At 46.3% G+C, this 10,000-nt stretch overlaps 2 protein-coding genes across 2 annotated transcripts in view; both read right to left on the reverse strand.

Annotated features, from left to right (window-relative positions):
- Positions 1 to 5,102, reverse strand: part of cyp4v2a (cytochrome P450, family 4, subfamily V, member 2a) — a 6,121-nt gene extending 1,019 nt beyond the window's left edge. The window contains exons 1-8 of the mRNA XM_019861690.1: positions 4,803 to 5,102; positions 3,952 to 4,064; positions 3,202 to 3,287; positions 2,327 to 2,517; positions 1,855 to 1,924; positions 1,640 to 1,766; positions 972 to 1,130; positions 599 to 701 (exon numbers count right to left, since the gene is read on the reverse strand). Of these exons, the coding sequence (XP_019717249.1) occupies positions 599 to 701; positions 972 to 1,130; positions 1,640 to 1,766; positions 1,855 to 1,924; positions 2,327 to 2,517; positions 3,202 to 3,287; positions 3,952 to 4,064; positions 4,803 to 4,992 (1,039 nt within the window). The 5' untranslated portion in view covers positions 4,993 to 5,102. The remainder of the gene's footprint in view (positions 1 to 598; positions 702 to 971; positions 1,131 to 1,639; positions 1,767 to 1,854; positions 1,925 to 2,326; positions 2,518 to 3,201; positions 3,288 to 3,951; positions 4,065 to 4,802) is intronic.
- A 1,670-nt stretch (positions 5,103 to 6,772) lies between these two features.
- tlr3 (toll-like receptor 3) overlaps positions 6,773 to 10,000 on the reverse strand; it is a 5,763-nt gene continuing 2,535 nt past the window's right edge. Inside the window, exons 4-5 of the mRNA XM_019862645.1 lie at positions 7,620 to 9,475; positions 6,773 to 7,122 (exon numbers count right to left, since the gene is read on the reverse strand). Of these exons, the coding sequence (XP_019718204.1) occupies positions 6,885 to 7,122; positions 7,620 to 9,475 (2,094 nt within the window). The 3' untranslated portion in view covers positions 6,773 to 6,884. The remainder of the gene's footprint in view (positions 7,123 to 7,619; positions 9,476 to 10,000) is intronic.

Raw genomic sequence — 10,000 nt, forward strand, 5'->3', positions numbered from 1 at the left:
GCTAAAAAAGTGTTTTTTTGTTTTTTTTTTTTTTGGGGGGGGGGGTGCAACAAACTTTTCCGAAGATTTTAAACAGCTCACCCCTATCCATGTCTCGCTACAGTAAGTTATTTTGACAGTATGTCACATCACAGCATTTTTCGTGTCAGCTATGTTGATTTTATCAGTTCCAGTATTGCCATTTAATGTACAGTTTACACACACATTTCACAGAATTTCACTTATTGCTGGGGTAGTCTGAAAGGTAACCCCCGCGACGGGGGGTGGGGGGTTATGGCATTCCAACGATGACTTCCACGCACCCCTTTCGTTACCCCGCCAGAGTTGCATTCATCTGAAGCCTTGCAAGGCACATCAAAGCAGCTGAGAGCCGAACTGAATCATGTTTTGTGTGTGTGTGTGTGTGTGTGTGTGCGTGTGTGTGTGTGTGTGTGTGTGTGTGTGTTTTGGCTTTTTGGATTTTCACAGCTATCAGTTGCCCAAAGCTCCACTCCAAAACAAACACATTAGAGGCCATGAGTCAGAGAGAGAGAGAGAGTGTGTGTGTGTGTGTGTGTGTGTGTGTGTGTGTGTGTGTGTGTGTGTGTGTGTGTGTTACCAAACACTTCCTGAAGCTCGCGTTGAACTTTGTGGTGCACGTCGGGGTGAGAGCCCAAGAGATGAAGGGCCCAGTTCATTGCGGCTGCCGTCGTGTCGTGGCCCTGCGAAAAACAACAATTGCAACAAACAACACATTAGACTAATTCCGAAAAAAAAAAAAATAGACGCATCTAAATGCAAACTATAGCGATGTTACTCGCGCTGCGACGCCGTTGGGCTAGCATATTCTCAGATTTTATTGCTATATATTTCTTTTATTTGTACTTTGCTTGCTGCCCAAAGACGGCTGGGATGGGCTCCAGCCCGCCGCGCCCTGCGACCCCTCATGAAGCTAAGCGGCCACGAATGAATATGAATGAAAGTGTAGCAACCCTGAACATGAAGGTGTCCACTTCCTCCTGGATGTCCTGGTGGCTCATGGTGTTTCCGTCCTCGTCTTTGGTCTCGAGCAACATGTCCAGGAACGCCCGCCTCTTCCTGGGCTTCGATTTGTCCTCCAGTTTCAGACTCTCGGCTCGCTCCCGAATCACCTGACAGGAGTTCACTCGTTTCAGGCTCCCTGAACTGAGAGTTCAAATGGTCTACTAAAAATACACAATGTATGTGTGTGTGTGTATCCATCTCTCTATTTATTTAGAGAAAGAGAGACACACACTCCCTAGATCACCGGTGTCAAACTCAAGGCCCGGGGACCACATCTGACCCGCCATGTCATTTTATGTGGCCCGCGAAAGCAAATCATGGGTGTCAAATCTGTACTAAAATGTCAGATTGTCACGTCATAAATAATGTTGAGATTGTGCGGTAATTTTATTACCCTGTTTACACTCGCTTGAGCAGACTATTAGAGTGGACTTGACTGATTTCAAAACCAGTTGGTGTTGTGTACAAGTAATAATGCGAGGAGATTTTTGGGTTTGGGTTTTTTTTTTTGTAGTTTCACCGTCATACGGCATAACTCCAAAGTGGCCTGTGACAAAAATGAGTTTGACACCCCTGTTCGAGACAGACCGACACACACACACAAACACACACTTACCTCGTATGTGAACGAATGTAGCAATTTGAGCGTACTGTCGTGCATGTTCCCCTCGCCAAAGTATTTATACGTAAAGTCGGGCCAAAACCATGGCGCCCTCTGTCTGCGACTGATGATGTCACTCATTCTTGTTGAAGCAAACACAAAAGCATCGCATTATTTCCTTAAACTTTGCAATACTTTTTTTTTTTTTTGAAATGCACATTTAAACGTACTTGTAGACACACTGGACATATTCGGACTCAGAATTGCTTTGGGCGTGGATTTTCCTTCCCATGGCAGTTTCTACAAAAGAGATGCAAAATTGCAAAATCATCAACATCTGCGGGCAGAGGCGTCACCTGCCCCACGCGACTTCAGTCACAAACAAGCAGACAAATGAGGGTGGAAATGTGGAAAAAGTGGATACGCAGTGCATTAGGGATAAAAAAAAAAAATACTAAAGAGTGGAAGATGGGGGGGGGGGTGCTCATATGCTGGGATTTCCGCACTGCCGAGTCAGTTATTTTATTGGACGTAAATGAGGCCGCGTAGCCCCCTGCTCCTAGTTGCTACATGGGAAAGGCATAATCAGACCCAAATGCAAACCGCATTTATTTTATCCCACTTTTGGGGCAAAACCGATTCGGCCCCCGCAAATTCTGCTGAGCAACCGTCGTTTGTTGCCAGTTCCAACAGTACACCGACCGCAGATGATGTCCAGGGCGCACAGCGTGACATAGTTGAAGCAGTTGAAGGCGCCTCTGCCCGCCTGGGAGGCCAACTTGGTCACCAGGACCTCGGCCTGCTCGTTCATCACTTCCAGGAAGTCCTGCAGGATGGTGAAGTGGAAGGTGGGTGTCAGCATCTTGCGCCGTTGGCGCCACTTTGGCCCCGTGCTGTCAAAATTTCAAGCAAAGTTAGTCAATTCAGCCCTCGGGATCGTTTGGACGAAGGGTGACATTTAGGCGCCGTGAGTACACGCGCCAAAAAAAAAAAAAAACGATACCAGAATAGAGAAACGGGAAGTCTGCCATCTTGCAGAGGGAATGAGAAAAGGACTCGGGTGTTGGCCAGAGTTGCGAGCGCAGCTGCGACAGTCGTATGCTGTGACATCATGTACGATTGTACGGTAAACAGACGTTGTTTTAGAAACATGATGTGACTGGATTGATAATTTCGCAATCGCCGGTGTATAAAACGGCAAATCTTCTTCGAAAAATGTTCGCACCTCATCGGTTCATTCAATTGAATTGGGATCAAACGTCTTATTTTTGTAGCGGCGCAGGTGTTCCTTACTTGACAGCTACGATCGTCTTTTCATCGAATCCATCGTAATATCGTGATCGAGAGAGCGTTTTTGGGGTGGAAATTCGCCCTTGACACGAGCGTCACATATCGACATCACCGATCTACGGAAAAGTTCCCAGGAAAACCAACAGGAAGTCGTCGTGTTTGGTCCGAAGTTGCCATTTTGGATGAATTCCAGGATTTTGATCAACTTCTACTCACGTACGTGCACAAAACTTTGCAGCCCATGCCATTCCATGTGTAGAATGGCCTCAAAGTTTGGCATTTCGTACCTGGTGAGCAGGCCGGTTCCAAGCCAGGGATGAAGGAAGCTGTAAGTGATCGATTTCTCCATGTGGGCAGGGTTGCTCACAATTGGCTGGAGGGAAAACATGAATTAAACAAAGCATAAGTAAACTGGCATCGAATATATGCAGTGCGTCTGGAAAGTGCTTCGTCTTTTCGCCATTTTGTTACATTGCCTCTGTCAGAAATGGAGTATACGTATTTTATTGCTCCAAATGACACACTCCTGAACCACGTAATATAAATTGGGTTCAGATTTGCTCCGTTTGCTCTGATCCTCCTTAAAATGTTCCTCCTGCTTTTTTGTAGTCAAACCAAACACGTCGTTGAAGGTCCGTAAACCTCCAAGACGGTTTCGTCTCAAGGCACAGTTGTAGAGCGGGGTACGGAAAATTTGTCCTGAGGAAAAAAAAAACAAAAAAAATCCGATCTCGAAAAGCTCTCAAGTCAGGTCACTCTTATCTCAAGGCACCACAGTATAGACTTTGATCCCTGTTGCGTCACATTTGGATTCTTATTTCATTTAATCATTCATTCATTTATTTATTTTCGCACAAAATAATTTTTTAGATTTGTTTTTACTCCTGCCTCCCTTGCCTGCTCCTCTGTGGTTCCTTTTTACCGCCACACCACCACAAATACCTCAAATCGTGAGCATAAGAACCATCACTTTGTCCTCTGGGCGACCCCCCAAACAAAACGTGGAAAAAGTGAAGTGTGTAATGTGTATACTATACCTCGACAGTTTCTGCGTGATAAAGAATCACAAAGGGCACTATCCCAAGCCAGAGTTTAATCAGCGGCGCATCGCGGAACTCTTCCACATAACCTTGAATTTGCCCAAAGAACTCTGCAACACAAGATAAGCATCTGTGTACATCTGGGGTTCTCAAATTTTGGGGGTCTGCAAAATCAATGGCAACGAACTGTTGTATTGGTTTCAAAAACATTTCTGTTACATTAACATTTCATCTTGGGGGGTGGGGGGAGTATTTGCGTAAGAGTGTGTGACTTTTGACCAAACAAAATTTGCCTTTTTTTTTTTTTTAGCAAAGAAAACAAAAAAAAAAAAACGTTATTCTTATAACATTAAAAAAATAAATACAAATCGCAAAAATTATGAATTTGTTCCTGGAAAAATGTGACCTTTTTTGTTTTTGCAATTGAACACAGGCAACTTTTATGGCATGCGCATGTACACTTTTTTCTTAAAACAACAAAAAAACGTTCCTCTCATAACATTAAAAATAAATACAAATCTCAAAATTATGAATTTGTTTCTGGAAAAATGTGACTTTTTTTGGGCAATCGAACGCAGGCGATTTTAATGGCATTTGCGAGTTCACTTTTTTAAAACAAAAAAAATAATAACATTAAGAAATAAATACAAATCTCAAAAATTATAAATTTGTTGCAGGAAAATGTGATTTATTATTATTTTTTTTTTTTTGCAATTTAACACACGCAACTTTTATGGCATGCGTGCGTACACGTGGTCGTGAAGTTTAGATTTATAAGGCAGTCCGAGGGAACATTTCTTCAAGGATTCCCTGCAAAGTGTGACAATCGGAGCACGGCGTCCACTCACCTACCGCGTCGGTCTTCAAGTCCAGCGCGTTGCCGATGAATGGGTACGTGCGGCTGACGGCCGGGATCGGCTTCATGACCACCCATTTTTTCAGATATCCACTCAGCTGTTTGTAGGTGAGCGCCACCAGGGCGAGGAGCACGCCGACGCCCAGAAACGGCACCGACACGCTGGCGGGTATGATCGCCATGTTGTTCGACTGTCGTGTAGTGCACGATGGAAGCGGGCGGGGTTACATATAAGCGAGTAGCAGGCGGGGTGAGCGGAGCTGACCTCAGCCGCACTTTGTGCTGTTTGTCTTTGACTGCAGAGAGGTCGGTGTGTCTTTTTTTATGTAATGATCACAGTCGCCGTCACACGGGGAGGCGAACCAGCCAATCACCATGGGGTCCGAGATCAAGGGCCCCTTACTAGCTGTTGTTGGCTGGTGACGTTTGTAGGGGACCCCAACATACGGCTTCCATTGGTCTATATCAGTGACACAATTGCATACAGATAATAAAAGGACACAAGCAGGCTTGTTGGAATACAGTCCAACAAAATGAAATTAAGTCAAGAAAAAAGAGGATGAAAAGAAAGAAAGAATATGTATCCGTTACATGAGCAAAATAGTGATGCCAGTTTGTCGCAGTCCCGTCAAGCGTCAGAAATGTTCATGAGGCATTATGAGCTAACTTTAGTGAAAAAGCTGATCAGCTAATAAGATCGTGGGAAAATACAGTAACAATCCATGTCTATTTGTTTTTTTTAAATACTCACAGGCATATTTTCTCTATCCTGAATGAAAAACGACCAACGTTATTACACCTTGCTGAATCTGATTTGTGGTGACCCATCTTTGTTTTTGTTAGACTGTATTATACTGCCATCCAGTGGCCAAGACGGCAACACCAGAAGGAGCGGCACGATGAAGAGAATTTTCGTAAAATCATGATGCACAAAGTACAGTAATTCACTCTTAACATTTCATTTCACCATTGATTTGCGTTTTTTTCTGAATAAAACCCAATGCAATTTGGGGTTGTTTGTTCGTGGGAGGGCTGGAACAGATTCCGGCATTTCAATTCAATGGAGAAAGTCAAGTGACCCAAAGTAACCTTCCATACTGTAATGCCCTTCAATGTGGACAGAAGGATGCAGGCAATCGCTGGTGCAATCTGTCGCTTTTTCATTAACAAAAGGGGCAATTAAATTAACACACATTCATAGGAGTTGCTGTGAGCCACAACTCACGCCCATGCGCTCCACACTCAGACTAACTGTTGAAGCCAATGTTACCCCAACCCGGCTCGTCCCCTCTCTATGACGTCACCCGCGACTCAACTAACCCAGCCCTCGACCACACAAACACAAGAAACATACTGTATATTACACTGCGATAAAAGCAGTAAAATATAGATATATTCAAAAAGTTATGAACAAAATCAGCGAATTATCAACACTGTTATTGGTCTATTTTCTTTTGTTTGCGATAAGTGTTGGTAGTTGTTATTTTATAGATTAAATATTTGATAAAAGATATTGATGCTAATCGATCGTTCCGGCGGGGGGCGCCATAGTCGTTCTTTCCCGGGCAGTTGAGAAACCCACCTGCTCGTGATGGCAGGGTGTGCTTGGTGTCAAATAATAGGAGTAGAATTACACACAGTTGACTCACGTAGACTTCAGGGTGTACCGAAATAGTCATTTGGGACAGGACCAGCTAGCGGCTAGCTGCTAGCCGCTGCCCTAATGAGGACAAGCAAGAGTTCTTATATTATTCACTTCAAATGCAGAAAGTGTAAGGCGTAGAAATTAACAATGGCCACTACATGTCACTCTGACCATTTCAAACGATGACGCTGCAATGAACAATCAGGCAAAAACAAACATGGTGACGTTTTTATGTGATATCATCAAATTGTACTGAAGTTAAGATACAGCCATTCTTTCTTATGGCACAAAGATGTAATTTATTAATTTATTGAGCTTAAAAATGCGGTCCAGAGAATGGATTGATGCTTCGAGATTGTGAGAACTTTGATGTGATTGGATAAAATATGACCAACGGAATGTAATGGGATTCATTCTGGGACTTGTTGTTCAAAGCAGGGGTGGAAATCGATTGGTCGTCCCGAGGGCGATGAGCAGCTTTTGACGGAAGGCGACCACTCGCTCCTTGTGGACGGGCCAGTGGAGGACGCAGCGTTTCCTCAGCATCCCGCGGCGCAGGAAGAGCGAGCGCGATAGCTTGTAGTCGTGGACGTCCTGGAGGAAGACCAGGATCACAGAGTCCCTGCTGGCCTCCATCACTTGGTGCAATGCATGATGGGCCTTGAAGCTGCATGCAGGATACAAAAGCCCAATTAAAAAAAGTAAATATCTCCATATTGGTAATACAAATGAGACCAATTTTTGGAAGATTTACGGTTGTTTTTTTTTTTTTTTTGAATGAACTTTGCTTTTTGGGGAATAATTGTCGCAGTATGTTAAGCTGCGGAACTATTCTCATTTTATTTTAGCCTGTACAGATTTTATGTGAGATTATTTGAAAGTGTCATTTCGGGGCATGGAGGTTTCTGATATTCTTATTTTACCCTGTAAAAACTTTTATTGTCAAAATTTACTTTTGGCAATCGAGTGTTAACCTGTAAAAATGCTGTGGGTTTGCAATCATCTCATTTATGGAGGCTTATTTTTTAACCTGTGGGATTTTTGGGGGATTTACAGTCATCATATCACAGCCTCCTCCTTTATTGGAGATTTATGCTCGTCCTTTGTTCACCTGGGCATCCCTTACAAAAAATGGTTTTAGAAGAACAAAACAAAAAGATCTACCGTCTGCACCACGGATCGCTGAGGAGGCTTTCAGTGACCACAAAAAGAATTTTGCGGGAATTCCTCATGTTCTCCACGATGGACTCCAGCTGGGACTCCCCTGGCAGCGAATCCCGATCCTCCAGGCAAAACTTGCACGCGTTTCCCTCAAGGGGCATCAAGGCTCTTTCCACCCAGCTGCCGTCGACCTCGGCGTGGATGATGTAGGCGTCATATTCGAACTGCTGACCCTTCTCCGGCGTAGTGTCGCTGAAGCCCAAAGCCCGATTGACCAGGATGTTCCAGTAGAATTGGATCCTCCAGCCGTGAAAGCGCACCAGAAGCGCTATCGCTGTCAGCAGCGCCACCAGCGTACTGTTTAGTATGTAGAGCGCCCGGAATGGTGCCATGTCCTTGCAGGAGAGGGGGTCGAAATCTGTGATGGAGCGGTTGAAGTAAGCGAGCGGCGTGTTGCACATGTACTGCTCTCTCAAGCCAGGAACGCTGGTTGTGTTGGTGGTGTTCAACCAGGTCAGAAACCACAGGATGCTCTCGCACGTGCAGTCGAAGGGATTCCGATCCATCAGGAGTTCGCTGAGGTTGGCCAAAGGAACGCGGAACACCTGGGGCCTCACGGCCGTGATCAGGCTCCTCTGCAGATGTAAGACTTTCAGGGAGGTCAGGCTGTCGAAGACCGAGTCCTTCAGGTTGTTGAGCAGATTGTTGCTAAGACTGAGCTCACGCAGGTTCCTCAGCCCGCTCAGCGCCTCGGCGGGGATCTCGTCGAGCCCGTTGTTGTCCATCTGCAGGCTGGTCATGTTCTCCAGGCCTTTCAGGTAGAGCACGGCCCCCCCGAGATTGACGTCCTTCCACAGCCGCGCCAGGTTGTTGTGTTGCAGCTTGAGGACCTTCAGGTTGACGAGATTGGTCAGTAAGTTCGCCCTCAAGTTGGCGATGTTGTTGTTGCTCAGGTCCAAGTAGGCGAGGTTGGACAAGGGCTCGAACGGCGAACGATCCAAGTTCAAGGACATCGCCGTGAGGCTTTTACTCAGCGTCAGCACCCTGAGAAGGGGAACCCCGACAAACGACGCGGGGCTGAGGGTGATGGTTTGGTGGTTGAAGGACATGTGAAGCTCCTGGAGACGATCCAAGCCTTGGAACTCTGCCCCGCCGACAGTCTGCTTGATGAAATTCAAATCCAGAAAAAGGTGCGTGAGGTTCCGCAAATGGGAGAAGGCGCCGTGTTGAATCTGCAAAATGGCCGTCGCCGTCATGTTGAGCTTCAGCAACTGCGACCCGCCCAGCGAAGCCAGTGTCCTGTTGGAGATCGTTTTCAGCGACACGTAGCTGCTCCAGCTCAGGTCCAGATATTTGAGACTTTTCAAGCCCGCGAAGGTGTGCTCGCTAATCTCCCGCGCCGTCGTCTTCTGCAAACACAAAGTCTCCAGGGCGCCCAGCAGCTGGAAGGAGAAGTCTTCAATGATGGGCGTGGCGGAGGTATGACTTTTCACCAGAGCTTTCCTCAAGTCCAGCTGCTTTAAACTGTCAAGACCCTCAAACGTCCGCTTGGTCAAGTGCTTGATGTTGTTGTCTGACAAAACAAGGGCATCCAGTTTGCCGAGCCACCGGAACGAGCCCTCTTCGATTTTCCCCAAGCCGTTGCCGGAGAGGTCCAGCGAGGTGACGTTGGTTCGCCGCAGCTCTTTGAAGGTGCCGTTGGTGAGCGTGACCAGCTTCATTCTCTGCAGGGACAATTTCCGGATCGACGTTCCCGACAGCGCAGCGCAGAGTTTGGAGATGGACGTCGTTCCCATGTTGCTCCCGTCCATGATTAAGATATGCAAGTGGGAAATGGGCTGGAAGGAACCGGGCTCCACCTGTGGGGGGGTGGGGGGGGGGGAATACATTAGTGGTGGCTAAATGGACCACAAAACTTGTCACTGCATGCCCCGCGTGTCCTGACCAAGGGAAGGTGACACCCAGGTCTGATCATTGGTCTCAGATTCATTTGAAAAGTCATGACGTGTCAGCTGGTGCTGTTCCACTGTCGTCCTGTGGGTGGCGTTATTACGCACGATGAAACAAGTGTCCGTGCAAAGCGACCTGGCACATTGCACCACTTTGCCTCAGTGCAAAACAACTGTAACAAAAATGAAAAGGAGCCATAACAGGGCGGGAAGTTCAATGCCACTTTTGTTCAAACACAAGTACGAGTTTGCACTCTTTGAGTCCTCCCCATTCCGGAAAACCGATACCTCTAGGTCAGTGCTTCTTAACCTTGTTAGAGGTACCAAACCCAACCAGTTTATTTGCACGTTCACCGAATCCATCATTAGTCCATCCATTTTCCGATCCGCCTTCTCCTCACAAGGGACGCGGAGGCTGCTGGAGCCCATCCCAGC

Source organism: Hippocampus comes, unplaced genomic scaffold (assembly GCF_001891065.2).
Source record: "Hippocampus comes isolate QL1 unplaced genomic scaffold, H_comes_QL1_v1.1 scaffold7, whole genome shotgun sequence".
NCBI lineage: Eukaryota > Metazoa > Chordata > Actinopteri > Syngnathiformes > Syngnathidae > Hippocampus > Hippocampus comes.